Raw genomic sequence first — 15,871 nt, forward strand, 5'->3', positions numbered from 1 at the left:
TTAGCTGTATAATACCAGTAGGCCAGCTCTAATAGTAATTTGGTATGGCTTTGCGGGCCAAATGTAATTAAGCTATGGGCCAAATTTGGCCCGCGGGCCAGAGTTTGACACCTATGTTCTATAAGAAGAGGAACAAGTGACTTTAGTAGACTGCTTCTGGGTGCAGTTTTCTCTGTGGTGGGGTTGGGTGGACTGTCCCGGGCTCTGTGGGGCTGGGGGGCGCTGCTGCGCTGGGCCCCGGTCTGGATGGGCCTGGGCCCCCTTTCCCTGGCGGGTCGCGGAGTATGGGAGTGCCTACTGGGGTCAGCGGGGGAGCTGGCCCCAGGGAGGGGTCACCTGCCCCTCCCTTCCTTCCCTCCCCATCTCCAGCTGCCTCCCTCTTCCCGCTCCACCACAACCACCCACACATGCAGGGCCTTGGAGTAGGGGTATGTCACCAGGGTGCAGAGGAGGCTACCCCCCCCTCTGTCCCCTTCTGGCTGCCTCTGCCTCAATTTTATCCCACAACTTAGACATTCACATTACTCACACTCTCATTACACATACATATAGGATCTTGGGGGTGGGCACGATACACGGAGTCCAAAGTTACCATCAGGGTGTACACCCACCCCTGGCGTCGTTGCCCACCTCTCAATTTTAAATACACGTAGACATTGAGGGCTAGCAGGAGGGACTATGCGCTTACCTGCTGCTCTCTGGCAGGTAGCTCCATGCCCTCCTGGGTTTTAAATGCACCTTAGAACACACATGCATCAACACTACAATGAGCGGGTGGAGGGAGGTTTGGAGTCTTCTCTCACCCCCATTCTCTGCGGCCTGCTGGAGCGGGGGGGCTAGGAGGAGGAGTTGGCCGTCCGACTGCGGTCTGGAGTGTGGGGCCTCCCTGCTGCTGCGGAGTCGGGGCGGTCTGCCTCTCCCCACCGCAGGGAAAAGGGTAACACCACCTGGGTCTGGGTGCAGTTCCCCCCTCCAGGGGCAAGGGTACCTAGACCCGGTTTGTAGAGTACGCTTGGGGAGTGTGATCGTGTGTACAGCGTCTCTTTATGTCTGTCTCCACGTTGGTTGAGTGTGGAGTAAGTGCATATGAGAGCATGAGGGTGGGAATGGATGTTTGTATCTGTGTGTGCCTGTATGTCTGTGTCTATATGTCAGGTTGGGTATCAGACGCCACCTCTCTGGGGACATCTCAGGCCCTCCAAGGTTTGGAGGCCTATCTCCACCCACCACCACTTCCCCTGCCAGTGGCGGACTCCCTCAGGTGTCGGTGCGTTGGTGGTTCTTTGTGTCTGGGGGTGGGCGTCCGGGTACACACCGGCTCACTCCTTGGCGGCCGCTTATTGGGGCTCGCTCGGGCCACTTCGGAGGTGGGGTGCCCCCGGCCTCTCGGCCTGGGGCTCGGTCACTCAGGCACAGCTGGCTGCCGGCGGAGCTCACGGGCGCGTCACTGCAACTCCCCCTGGCTTCTGCTCCGCGGCTGCTGAATGAGCCCTCATCTGGGACTCTCCTCAGCTCTTACTGGGACAGTGGCGCAGCTGCCCCTCTGTGGGTCTTCCTTGGTCTCTTGTGTTCTGGGGGCCTCTGGATGTCTGGAGTTTTGATCTCCTCCATACCCGCTTCATACCCTGGAGGACGGGGCTGTGGCCCCCCCACACTCCCTAGCAGATCATTACATGGAGAAACCTTTGGAATGCAAGCATGCTGATCCACACAGGTATGCACACAGGTGTACACATGGGTATTCACAGACGCGGACTACAGCTTTCTTGGCTGCTGCCTCAAAGCACACTTGTGCTGTCTATCTTGCGTGCTGCACAATATTGTTTATTATTTAGTAACTATTGATATCTACTGCTAGCTAGTTTATTGTGATGGTGCTTTTTTTTCTTTATTATGTTGCTCTTTGTTGTTTGCTTTCTCTTCTGTTTTTTTTCTCCATACAGGTGACCCAGGAGTTTTGTTTTTTTTGTTTGTTTGTTTTTTTTCTCTCTTCCCCCCTTCTCACCGTCTCTTCTCCCCTTTGGTTTTCTTTCATTCTTTCTCCCTGTCCTATCCCCAGTCATGTCTGTCCCGTTTGTAGCAACTGAAAATAAAATAAATTCATAATTATAATAAAGGTCAATCAAATGGACCAATATGGCAAGGCCATGATGATCCACTTGGTAAAATAAATCCGCTTGGCATCTTTCTTGGCCTTAAGACAACAATTCTGATGGCTAAAGATCCAAACGGGACAAAAACAAAAAAAGAAAAAAGAAGCTGAGATTGCAGATAATCTTCATTTTCTTCTAATCTCACATTCACATGAATTGGCTGCTTCTGCATCACAGATTTAAAGGTTTCATCATGATGATTTTTTACTGAAGTTCAGTTGCTCACAAACATTTTCCCTCAATCTGACATTTAAATAGTGAAATAAAACAAGTCTTCGCCTCAATCGTTTTGTACATGTTCACTATCAAGGGTCATCCAGGAGTTTTTTTAACGGGGTAATGCAGTGAAAAAAAGCGATATGAATGGCCCACAGGACATTAGAATATTAATAATATTTATATGTAGATATGTATAATAATATAAATGGTTTGTTTTTCTGTTTTATTTGCAGCTGTGTGCCCTCATGCATGTGTATTACAGGAAAAGTGACTGCACAAGAGTTTAAACATTATGTTTAGACTCTTAAGTAAAATTTATACTCCAACTTTAGCAGTTCAAAGGTTTTAGCGTCAGTATATCAACAAGTTAAAATACTTGTGTTCACCATTTTATTGTTGCAGATATTTATGATGCCCACAGTACAGAAACGCCAAAACGTTACACACAAAGTGGCAAACTGACAGGCACCATCTGTTTTTTCCAGACTGAAGTAAGAACACACATTATCAGCAAAATACCAACAGTACCGTGCAAAGGTCTTGACTCACCCCACATTTGTTCTGCGTTGCTTGAAACAGTGGAAATAGGTGCAGTGATATACTGAAACATATACTGTTTATGCATTTATATTTACAGGAATAGTTCTTCAGGCTTCTTGAACGACTTTCAAAGCTCTTCTTTGGGTGTTGGCTACATTTTTCTTCCCCTTTTCCAGTTATTCTTGTCACGGTTGAGGGTCATTTTGACCCAGCATTTTAAGTCTCTTGTGTTTTGGTTTATTTTTTGAATGATGGACTGTTTTCTGTTTCTCCGGTGTTTGTTTGAATTTTATGATTTAATATATGTTTCAGTTATTCTGGTATTTTTCTGTATTATGACTAATGTTCTGGTTGTATTTTGTTATTATTGCAGGTTTAGTTCAGTTTCTAGTCTGTCTTACCCTGTCGAGTCCATGTCTTAGTAAAGTGTGTCTTGTTTCCTGTTTTACTTTGAAGGTTCATCTTCATGTCTGGGGTCCGTTCTTCGTACCTCGCTAAGTAAGTTAGCTGGATTTGATTGTTGACGATTTCGCGTGATCTTGGATCGTTCGGTTCTCCGAAGCTCATCCGGGACTTGCTGTCATAGCAACAGAGCCGTAAGCGTAAACCTGCTCGGGAGCAGGTTTACTTTATGTAAACAGGATTAGATCGCGGCCACGCAGGTATGTCCGCTTCATTTATACGAAAGCAACAGCGATATTCCACTGTTTCACCATAAATAAATAACATCAATGTAACTAAAGATAATGCAGCACTTGATCCTTTTATTGATGTCACACAGATACATACAGGTCATTTCCTAAAAAAGGGAAATGTACTATTAACATTCTATTACATGTATGTGATTATTACAGATGTAATTCATATTTCAGAGTAGTAATTGTAAATTACTTCGTGTAATCAAGATGAGAGACCACGGCTATAAAAGCGAAGGTGGATTTGGGAAGCCTGTCACAGCCATGTCCTGTCCGTATACGCGAGCCACCCATTGCGGAAGGTGCAAGATTGATAAGGAGAGTCCTCAGAATTCAGCGTATATTGCGGGATAGACAGGATCCTTTAGCTCAGCGCGACAGTGTGCTCATAGAGAGATATCGATATTCCCGTGAGGGTATTATTTACTTAACCAACTTGTTGACGAGGGGGTGCAGGACCACCACCTGTCTTTTTTTGCTCTGCCCTTTTCTTGGTTGCTGTTATAAACAAACAGATTATTTCAGGGTCTCTTTCCAAGAGACGAAAAGCAATATAAGTGATAAATATTACCATTCTGTAGAATATTCTTATATTTCACTTTTACTTGTTCCCATGTTCTAGTGGGTCCTGTTGTGGCTCTAATGTGAAAGAGGATATAATATAATATAATATAATATAATATAATATAATATAATATAATATAATATAATATAATATAATATAATATAATAAATTTACCCTACCGCCTACTGGTGTTGGCCAGAGGGGCCGATGGCGCGATATGGCAGCCTGGCTTCTGTCAGTCTGCCCCAGGGCAGCTGTGGCTACAACCGTAGCTGCTTCCACCAGTGTGTGAATGTGAGAGTGAATGAATAGTGGCATTGTAAAGCGCTTTGGGTGCCTTGAAAAGCGCTATATAAATCCAATCCATTATTATTATTATTATTACTTACGAGTTTAATTTGTCAGCAACTTTCTGCCAGCCCTCTCTCCTTGCTTTTGCAGCCTTTGCAGTGTTCCCTTGCGTTTTAATTAAACTCTGAAACTCCTGAAATCCCTCAATCAAGAGTTCTTGCTCTGCTGCCGAAAAATACTGAGCGCGCTCCTTCGACATTTTCGCCGACCAATCAAAGGGTTGCCGATCAATGTTTCTACTATCGATGCGTAGCCCCTGTTAAGCCACCCAGTGATCTCACATTACTTCATCCAGCTCAACAACAGGTGTGTTCGGAGAACCGGAATAGCGAGCTCAAAGTTAGCGCGATGATTTGATCTTGGATGTAGTAAGCGAGGTACGAAGAACGGACCCCAGATGTCTGTGTTTCTAGCTTTGCTCCTCCTGTCTCGTTAGGTCTCATTCCTCCCAGCTGTGTTCCCCTTCTGTGTCTCATTCCCTCATTATCCCTCTGTGTATTTAAGTCTGCGTGTCTACCCCTGTATTTCTGCTCTGTGTTTCTCCATGTTCCAAGGTTTCATGGCTCAGGTTTTCATGTTTCAAGTTTCTTGTTGCAGGTTTTTGTTCTTTTCATTGTTATTTTGTAGCTGTTCCCAGTTTAGGTTTTTGTTAGTATAGTTCCCTGCAATGCTCCTCTTTGGTTTTTATGTTGCCTTTCATTGTTAATAAATTTGATCACATCTACACTATTGTCCGTGCCTGCGTTTGGGTCCAAATTCTCCTCCTCCAGACAATTTGCCACGCAGATTGTGACAATCCTATCCTATACATATATTTTTTAAGGGGATAGTGCTCCAAGAAACTCAAGCTGATGGAAAAGAGCTCAGTTGGCTTAAATGAATTTTGTTAAATTATTCATTTATCAGGCATTTAGAGTGACATGAACATCTTTGAGAAATAAAGATCGGAGTTAATCGAGCTCACACATTTATTTCATCCAGTTTTCTTCAGCAGGTCTCCTGTTTGTTTAGTTTTTTTTTTTTCTCAGTTCATAGTTTGCGTGTGTGTAATGTCCCCGATAGTTTCAGTTTACCTTCTCTGCCATATACAGCAAGTGCTGCCAAAGCAAACTCTGACATATGGACATGTAGGCAAGGCAGAAAAAATGCTTACCAATGTATCAAATAACAGTGAATATGGATAGCATAAAAAAGTGTGGTTCGGTTGAAGTGCTTTATGAGTGCTTTAAGTGAAATAAAAACGGTGTGAGCGTGTGTAGGCGTCGTTGTTTTTACAAACCTGATCAGTCACTCATTTGCACAGAACAGTCAGCCAAACATCAAGTGCAGCTGACTTCACCCTCACATGAACAGTGGTTCATCCACATTCTTTCGTCCTTCATCACAGTGTTTTTTGTTTTTGTGAAAGATGAGAAGATAAAACAGATGAACAGAAACAGCTATGTCATCAGTAGAAGTGTAATAATAAGATAACTCTCTCTAAACTCTCTACATTAAAGGGAAGAACGTCATTAGCCCTGAATAGAAGAAAACAGAGGAGGATCCAGTGGTGGGGGAGGAGGTCTCCAAAAATGTAAAATACAGTAATTGAAATTAAAAAAAAAAAAAAAAAACATCTTGAAGACCTGGGTCTGTTCTGTAAACGCTGAGTTTGATAGTAACACATGAACCGATTCCCCACATGATCCCGAATCAGTTAATCTTGCAGCAGATTCTTTGAGGAGGAGGACTAACACCTGCAGTTCAAGATAATTCAGGAACCAGTGGTCCTATAGTCTCTGAAGCTTGTTAGAGTATGTATTATTTGTCACTGCTGTCAGTGCAACATTTGTAGAATAATTATAAAAATCAAAACTTCCACTAAAGTTCAGAACTTAAGCACATAACCAGAATTAAATACCACTTCTGCTCAGTGCTGTGTTCCCAGCTGTGCAATGTAACTTCATTATTTAATAGGAGATAATCTCATAATGCCGCAGCACAAAATGGTGATATTTAAAAAAAATTAAAAATACTCTGCTTCATTACAGTTGTAGATAAAACAAAGAAAACAGTCTGCTTTGATGATGACATTTTCAACTTTCCCACAGCATATCAACCCTGTTTTACCCATATCTGTAAATCTTGTTATAGAGGTAACTTTTATATTTACTGAGATCAGCAGCAGATGGTGAAATATGAGAATCAATAAATATGTAAAAATGACTTCTCTGTCATGGGTTTTACAGCATCTTGAATCACAGGTATTGTTAATGATGGTTAGGTCATTCACTGCATCATTCAGTGAAGGATATTGAAGATGAGAACCCCACGGGGTGTTGTCTCTATTGTCAGTTTGTCATTTTAATGTTGTTTCGGTCTAGAGTGTCATGATACAGAACTAGAATCAGAGGGTTTGGATTGTTACACATTATCTCATCTCTACAGGGAACAAAATTGAAGGTGCTACAGAACATGGTCAAAAATTGTATCATTTACATTATTAATTGCACTTCTTCTCCTGCACTGTGAGAATTATTAGGGTTTATTGCCTTGCTCAAGAGCATAGAGCAAAGATTTTAAAAACTACCTAATGAAACAAGAAGGGATTGAGATGTCCAGGTTTCTAACCTGTGAGGAAGATACAATTGATTGTAAAATAAGATCAACTCAAATAAATCAAGTCAAGCAAGATTTTTTGCTTTTGTCTGTAACTTGCTCCATGCTTTTGCAGATGCATGTTTTGACCTGTGCAGCTGACACAGTTGGAAACTCACCGACTTACAAACAACTCAGGCATTTACACGTCTTAGTCCTGGCATCAAAACACAAACACACACAAACTCAGATCAGCATTACAGAACACAGAATCACTGTCTCAGAGTTTCCAAATTAAGGGTCATGTTGTGATATTGGAGTGTTAAAGTAACTTCACTGAAAAGTGAGAAATTAGTGCAAATATAAAGAGCAATACATTTATTTATTTCACAAGCAACGCTTACAGAGTGTGTCAGAGTGCATAGGCTCAGTATTTCTGTTGAATCTGTTATGCATGTCAGTGGAATGTTATTGGTGATTGAAATCAGCTTTATTTCATATCTGGTTCCACTAGTGTCGGTTTAACCAATGACTAATTAAAAATTACAGTGGTATGATGAAGCTGTGCAATCAAAGAAAAGAACCTTTAAATAAATATTGGGTTTTTGAACTGCATATAGTGTAAACCAACATATTTACAGAAATCTGCCAATACAAACTAAGGCAGCAGAATTTTATACACAATTTTAAAGATAAAATACATTTTATGAAAGTTCGATGTTATTTGTCCTCGCAGAAGAGGCCAGAGCCACAATATATCATTCACAATGTGCCTATATGTTGTCAATACAAACAAAGGCAGTAAAAAACAACAACAACAAAAAACCCTCTCTAGCTCTCTATGTCATTATTATGACTTTTGAAGCCCCCTAAAGTAGTTGGGTATTCCTGTGGGTTGACAATAAAGATGACACTTGTGAGAATATTTTAAGTTATAAGGTTTTTTGCCACTTTTCATGCTTTTTAAACTATTGTGTTTACAGACGCAATAAGACACACAAAGCTTATTTAAAATAAAAAATCCTTGGTAGAATTTCTTCAAAAGTGAAAGTGCACTTCATGTTTAAGGTAGTAAATCATATTTTTAGTATAATTTAATTATATCTGAGACATGCCAAAGACTTCAGTTTTCCCATAAGAGGTAACTCACTTAGCTGCATTTGTTAATCAGAAGCACACAATGTAAAAAATGTAAACGGAAGTGAAGGCAGGAAATAGTCTTAAATTGAAAGCTTTACAAGTAGGTTGTTTTTTTATGAACTTTAAAGCCCAACTTTAAACACCACTGCATAAAAACTTAATTCTATAAGTTGTTTAGAAACTACTACTGCTGCTGTTTTCTCTATGCAGTCTCTGTATCCAGAGATTCTTCCATGTTCTCAGGTTGAGAGGTGTTTGTATTGTTTTATTTCCCCTGCTGCTTTCAGCCACAAAATAGACAATGCATATTTAGAAACCCCAACAGCAGCTTCTTCATGCTATACGATTGAACTGGTGCTGACAGTTGATAAATCTGGCTTCAGATTTAACAATGACAGCTCTGACCATTCATTTTGTTTTTTTGGCTTTATTCCATGTAATATGGTTAAAGTGACAATTAAAGTTTTTCTGATTAAGCCAAATATCAATATTTTATCTCCGCACATGGAAAAAAAAAGTGATATGGTGTTACTCCATAGTGCTTGAGCAGCACTAAACCCATACTATCTATGTCCAAAATTCTTTTGACAATTTGAATTTTATTGGTACCACTAATCTTTTTGACTTCCTGAAACACTGTAAATGTTTGGTGTATAATCTACAGCCAACTCTGGAGACATTATAAAGACTGTACAGTGAAAACATTTCACTTTGATTTAGATAAAATGTTTGGGTTTTTTCTTTACATCTAGTTTCACTTTTTGTTTAGTTTTAGTTGCCTATAATAGCCTTTGTGCTCATTGTATGTTTTATATTTAAATTCACAACATGACACTGTGACAAAATAGCATTTTCTTAATGACAAACACAGCAGTGAAGTGCAGAAAGTTTTTTCATCTTAAATAAATATCTAAACAATAAATGGATGAAAAGGAGACGCTTTCTGTTCCAGTCGTGCACCTCAATTCTCCAACGGAGCCTTCTAGCCTAACTTGTTCTGGAGCATGTTGGGTTAGATGTGATCTGTCCCTAAGTTTGGGAGCCAGGAAAAGAACAGTTAAGGAAGTACAGCTGAGTGTCTGACTGACTATCGTATGATTTGACTTATGGATGTGTAACTGGACCTTGGAGTTCATCAGCACATCAGAAGCCCATCTTCAACCCGGCAAAACAGACTTTTCACACATGAGCTCCTTTTTTCTGTTCTTCTGAGACCTCCTCTCTGCAACATAGAATCAATAATTTAAAATTTTAAAAAAGGAATTGATATTTTATTGTTTATATTTTACAATAATAGATGGACTGAGAGAGAATTCTTGTTGCCATTTAGACGATAATTTTAACTTCACTGAAAAGGTTTTTGAATGAGCTATTCAGTTTGGTTGAGAAAACAGCCATTATCACGCAAAGCTTCATGTTTGTGGCAGGAAACTATATTTTTTTTGCATCATTTTAGTGAATTTGATACACCTGAAAGACTTTGTAGTGTATTTAAATTCTATATTCCATTGAGTTGTATTTATCAGTCACTTTTTTAAATTTAGAGGTTGGTTCCCTTGATTTAATAATAATTACAATATATATTAAGTTTTACTTACAAAGAAGATCTACTAGATGACACCTGGAACTAAAAGAAAAAAATCAACAGGAAGTGTCAGTACAGTGTGGGCAAGAATTTGATCAATTACACGGAAATTAAAAGTCTCAAATTTTTATTGTAGTTTTATTTTGTAGGAAAGAAAAAGAATATCAAACAAAAATCCAGAAAAAGAAAAACATTACCTAAGAGTTATAAATTGATTTGCATGTCATTGAGTGGCACAAGTGATTGATTTCTTACACCCCAGGCAGAATTCTCTCAGAGGACATTAGGGCAAGATTGTAGACCTGCACAAGGCTGGAATGAGTTATATAACCATCAGCAAGAAGCTTGATGGGAAGGTGAGGTGTTGGTCTGATTATTCAGAAAATAAAAAAAATATAAAATATAAAACCATCATCCGTTGTCCTTGATCTGGAACTCCATGCAAGATCTTGCTTTATGGGTTAAGGCTGATCATCCCAAAACTATACAGGAGGAGTTGTATAATGACCTGAAGGCAATTAGGACTGCAGTCAACAAGGACACACCTGGTAATGCACAACACCATAATGAACCGGAATCTTGCAGCACCTGCAAGGTTCTGCTGTTATAGAGGTGTAATGATGGTGGTTTAGTTGAAGAAGGAGACAATGAAAAAGATAGTTGTCAGTTGGTTTGAGATATTTGTTGACACATGGGTCTTATCTCCTCCGTACTTCAGAGTCAGACAAATCAGACAACCTGTCCACATTTACATTTATACCTGCTGCTGCTCCACATGTGATACCACATATGGTCATGTTTACGATAGTCTCCTCTTGCTGGGGGTCTCCTTATCTCAGCCTCCTCCCAGTTCCAGCTGTGTTTCCACCTGTTCCTCGTTCCCTCTTGTTCCTGCTTGTGTATTTATTGTGCGTGTCTTCCAGTGCTCGTCATTGCACTATAACAATAGTCACCCTCATATATCACTGTGTATTCCATCCGTCAACCTGCCTAGTTTATTTGTATCATCTGTTCGGTTAGTATTCTCCTGGTCAGCCATTTTTGAGTTTATATTTTGTGTGCTGGAGTCTGCATATTGGGTCCATTTCCTGCCTGCCTGCACAGCCTTGTGACATCCTAATCTTGAACTGTGCACATTAGGTTCTTGTTGTAATTACAGAAAATTTACACCATTTGTTGGCCCTGTACATGTGCCAAAAGATGGAAATTTTTATATGTGATGTGTGTGTTTTGTGTCTATGCTGTGTGTGAGGGGTCTGTCTCTATACGAGGTTTTTTGTGTACATAGGTGTGCGTTTATGGTGACAGGAAACTCATTCAAACAAGAGGGCACATGTGATGATTCAGAGAAACCTTTGAAGAAAATGCTGTGATCAGATGAAATCAAAATCAGACTCTTTGGCATCACTCCACCTTCCATTTTTGGAGAAAGAGAAATGCTGAGTATAACTCAAAGAACACACCATCCCCAACAAATTTCGGGTTGCGTTTCTACTATATATACAGGACATCACTGCACTGAGTGCCAATGGACATGGTTGTGTACCATAAAATCTTGGACAAGAACCTCTTTCCCTCACTCAGAACACTGAATATGGGTCATGAGTGCATCTTCCAGCATAGCAATAACACAAAACATAACACCAAGGTAACAAATGAGTGAGTAAAGAATATGCACATTATGGTCATGGAGTGGCATAACCAGTCTGCAGAACTGAATCTGTGGAGGGAGCTGAAGCTGAAGAAGCAGCCAAGAAACCAGAAGGATTTAGAGAGTTTCTGTAAAGTGGAGTGGGCTGAGATGTGTGTAAACCTGGTGTTGACAACTCAGGTTTCTCCACCAATTACTATTTTGTATTTTGCTGAATCAAGTTATAAATTTAATGTAATGTGTTTTTTTCTGGATTTTTGGTTGATACACTGTCTTGATCCATTTAAAAAAACTAAAACTATTCAGCAGGCATTAGTCATTGTTTTTTGCCAAATTAAAAGTCAGAGTATAAAAGAAAAGTAGTTTAATTACAAGACCTGTTGTCTTGTACTTGTAAAATAAAAAAGAAGTGCAAATCATTTTGAAATTCCAAACAAGTTCAGTTTTGATGTCTAGAGCATCAGGTCAGCTTATTTGAATAACTCACCTCTCCTCCTTCTATAAACAACAACTCCAACAGCACAGAGGATGAGAAGAGCAAGAACAAGTAGAACAGGAACAACCACGGCAACAATGATGTGCTTCTCTGTTCAGTAAAAAACAAGTAAAATGGAGCAGGTTAACAGAAATTCCTTCATTCTGTAGTGCTAATCTAGTTACTCTATAAAACCCATGGCAGTGTAGGATGTAGATCCAGTAGCATATTTATATAATATCTATTTGAGGCTTTAGTTATGTGGTTGTACAGGTGACACTAATATTACACATTTTAACAATAAAATATTCAGAATAAAATATTTGTATTCAATAACAGTTCCCCAGCTGTAAGGCCAAGAATAATGTGTTAATAGACCTCTCTGCATTGAATCATACCTCTTATTAACCTCTGTCTCTCTTCCACAGCATGTCTTTATCCTGTCTTCCTTCTCTCACCCCAACCAGTCGCAGCAGATGGCCCCGCCCCTCCCTGAGCCTGGTTCTGCCGGAGGTTTCTTCCTGTTAAAAGGGAGTTTTTCCTTCCCACTGTTGCAAAAGTGCTTACTCATAGGGTCATATGATTGTTGGGTTTTTCTCTGTATGGATCATTGTAGGGTCTACCTTACAATATAAACAGTGAGGTGACTGTTGTTTTGATTTTGTGCTGTATAAATACAATTGAATTGAGCTGAATTTAAAATAGTTGTGTGTAAATAGTTAATTTAATTTTAAATTTAAAACAGAGACTTTTATGTGTTTTTTGAACAATATTTTTGGAATCAAACACATAAAGTAGCAGCTATTCTTCTTTGGGTCAGAACAAAAAACAGAGCAAAAAATCCAAACATCACATTATAGACAGTACAGAGAATCAAAAAACAAAGTTAATCAGCTGTTTTTATCTCACCATTTTTTTCCTCCCAGTTTGTTCTGATTACTGTTTTATCCAGTTTGGTGACAATGTGTTCATCACCACCAGAGAGCTGAAACACACACTCGTATCTGCTCCAGTCTTCAGGTGATGAAACATTCAGATCAACACTCATCTGGAAGGTTTCATCATTGTTGGAGAGGATCTCTCCAGGATCCACACCTTCATGAACCTTCTGTCCATCTTTCCTCCAGAACATCACGGCTCTGTCAGGGTAGAAACCTGTAGCGTGGCAGCTGACTGGAGAGGAGGGAGTCTTCTGGAGGAGAGACACTGAAGGATGTTCTTCAGAAAGGGTGGTGGGAATTGAAAACAGATTAAAAGCAGGTGAGGAATAAGCCTGATAAGCCTGAGAGCCTTCATAAGGAGATATCAAGAAAACTGTTTCATGACTTTAACAATAAATAAATTAGTCTACTTTGCAAGTAAAGTTCTTTTAATTCCTAAAATGTATCACCTTCAGCACATAGAGAGACCTGGCACACAGCTAGAATATGAAAATCAAGTTGTAAGAAGGACATTTAGGTTTTTTAAAGGCATTAGATAAAAAGGCAGCCTAAATACTATGTCATATTCTTTTTTAAAGGTCACTGTATTATTCAGAAATAAAATACAGCATAACATACAAACTCTTCTACATCCATGAAAAATGCATCAGGTCATGTGAATCTACCTCTTCTTTGCAGGCTGCTTTTCCCAGCGTCCAAGTACTTCTTCAGCCACTGAGGACAAATCCCAGTGAGCGAACTTTTATAATAATTATTTTTAGCTACATCAGCGTTCCATTTCTGTTGGATACTTTCAGCCTCTGGTTTCTGTGCGATCCATTTCAGAGTTTTTAGATCAAATTTAAGAAAGTCTTCTCCATTATGACCATACTGTAACACACCAGCCACTTCTCCAGTATTTTCATCCAATTCACAGCCATCTATCCTCTGTAAAATGTGGAAACCTGAGGAGAGACAAATAGCGATTTCAATGAACAGTACTGTGCAAAAGTCTTGATGGATACTGGTTTCAGTCAAGAAGAAAAAAAAATGTAAATCTTTAATGATTTAAAAATATTTTTACATGATTCATTTTTTCTATAACTTTATATTTATAACCATCAAAGATAAAGTATAAAAAAATACTGTACCTTCACTTCCCCCCTTTAAACTAGAAATCAGCTGTCTGAACTTGTTTGGTTCATCTTCAAAACATTTAATATTATAGTAGCCCTTCTGCTGTGGGTCATTTTCTAATATTTCCTCTGCCCAGTCGTGTTGTATTTTGAATGTTTTCTGACTGCTGTCACAGTAACCTGTCTGAATGTCATCAACTAACAACACACCCACAAAATCTGGAATGATTGGAATGCCATAGGATCCGGTGACCAAATTCTTCAGTGAGTGTTTCACTGTGAAACAAAAAAATGTTTATACTTTTAATAATTACAACAATTAAACATGAAAACAATTTCAGAAATGTGATGCATTCAGTTTGATTGTGTTAAAATATTCATAATTTGCAGTAACAAATGACATGATATGAATCTGTAGCAGGAGTCTGTAACTTTTTAATATTAACTTGATAAAGTTGTGTGATCCTGCCGATCTGCTTTGCATTTGTTTGAAACCAGCTGAAAGTGATTATGAATGACCAAAATCGATTCAAAATAAATGTGTATAAACAAATAATAGTAATATCAATATTCTTTATGAAACCTTTTTAATAGTGTATATGTGAGATGAAACTTAAAATACTTTTTTAACACTAACATAAAGTTTGGGTCAAATAGCTCAGCATGGTGGTACAGTGGTCAGTGTGGTCACCTCACAGCAGAAAGGTTACCAGCTAAAATCCCAGCAAAGAGCCTTTCTGTGTGGAGTTTGCATGTGTCCGCTTGGGCCTGCTTGGGTTTCCTGTGGATACGCCAGCTAACCAAACCTAACTTTACTTGTAGTCCAAAGAAATGCATATTAGATCAACTGGTGATTTTAAACTGTCCATGAATGTGACACAGACAAAATACTGCATAAATGTATAGCTAAAATATGAATTCTTGTTAAAAGTTCTTTGAGTGCTCAATAAGACTAGAACAACATTATATAAATGTGAGATGTTTACCCCTCGAATGTAGCAAAATAAAGACAGAATAAACTAACTGAGAGCTGTGTGAGATTAAAACAGAGAGGGTTTGAGAAAGTTATAAGAAAACAATCTTGCGTTATTAAAGATTATTGTGTCCTGTCTTAGATAATTATGCCATGATAGTGTCTTAGATGAAAGTTAAAATGCTTTTTAGTGTGAAAATAGATGTGATTCTCTCAAAACAAGTATTGTAAATCCTAGAAAATGCATTTCCTCTCTCTACACCTTGAAACATTAACTAAAACAAAATTGTTGCTTTAGGTCAAATGAGACTGCTGTTAGAGCATAAAGATTTAAAGGTTTTTCTTACCTGCAAATAAACCGTGGCAAAAGAAAATCAACAAAAATAACTTCATGATTTCTCAATGTTGTCCGAAACACTGACTCTGTTCATCTGGATGCAGTGTTTTCTTAGTGTTATATTTATCAAATTTATCTAACATTAAGAGACTTTTAAAGGTTCTGTGTCAATAGCTGAAGTGATTATGACAGTATCTCTTCCTGCTTTCTTTATTTCCTTACCTTCAAAACAGGCTTTTCCTGCGTGTCCTGCTTGCTGTTGGCCAATGCTAAACAGCAGTGAATGAATGAATGAATCCTTTTTTTGTCACATGCAAATTTATTCTAACACGCCACATGTTACACATGTAAATTTACACTAACACACTGCGTGTTACCCATACACCTGTGGTGAATTTGGACCCCTTCCAACCATACATACATAGCACAAACAAGACAACATCAGGGACAAGAGGAGAAAAAAGGAGCTCTACTCAGACTGAGCTCCTAATGGGAGAGCAGTTTGAGGACATTAAAAAAAAAACAACAACAAAAAAACCCCCACCTCAGCACAT

General features: G+C 39.1%; 1 protein-coding gene across 3 annotated transcripts; it reads right to left on the reverse strand.

Annotated features, from left to right (window-relative positions):
* Positions 1–7,463: 7,463 nt before the first annotated feature.
* LOC102314589 (major histocompatibility complex class I-related gene protein) lies at positions 7,464–15,482 on the reverse strand. Of its 3 annotated transcripts, XR_006053729.1 has the most exons (8): positions 14,718–15,291; positions 14,023–14,283; positions 13,558–13,836; positions 12,861–13,169; positions 11,964–12,062; positions 9,839–9,867; positions 9,365–9,462; positions 7,464–9,269 (listed from the first exon to the last, which is right to left on the reverse strand). XR_006053729.1 is itself a non-coding variant. In XM_042217276.1 (7 exons), the coding sequence occupies exons 1-6, from the start codon at positions 15,371–15,373 to the stop codon at positions 9,851–9,853; spliced, it is 1,011 nt and encodes a 336-aa protein (XP_042073210.1). In that variant the 5' UTR covers positions 15,374–15,482; the 3' UTR covers positions 7,464–9,462; positions 9,839–9,850. The 3 variants fall into 3 exon arrangements, 2 of the variants coding, with proteins under 2 accessions (XP_042073210.1, XP_042073209.1); XM_042217276.1 differs by lacking the exon at positions 14,718–15,291 and adding an exon at positions 15,328–15,482 and having other exon boundaries at positions 7,464–9,462; XM_042217275.1 differs by having other exon boundaries at positions 7,464–9,462.
* Between the last annotated feature and the right edge of the window lie 389 nt (positions 15,483–15,871).

Source organism: Haplochromis burtoni, unplaced genomic scaffold (genome assembly GCF_018398535.1).
Source record: "Haplochromis burtoni strain Fernald_Lab_line unplaced genomic scaffold, NCSU_Asbu1 Contig_1765, whole genome shotgun sequence".
Lineage (NCBI taxonomy): Eukaryota > Metazoa > Chordata > Actinopteri > Cichliformes > Cichlidae > Haplochromis > Haplochromis burtoni.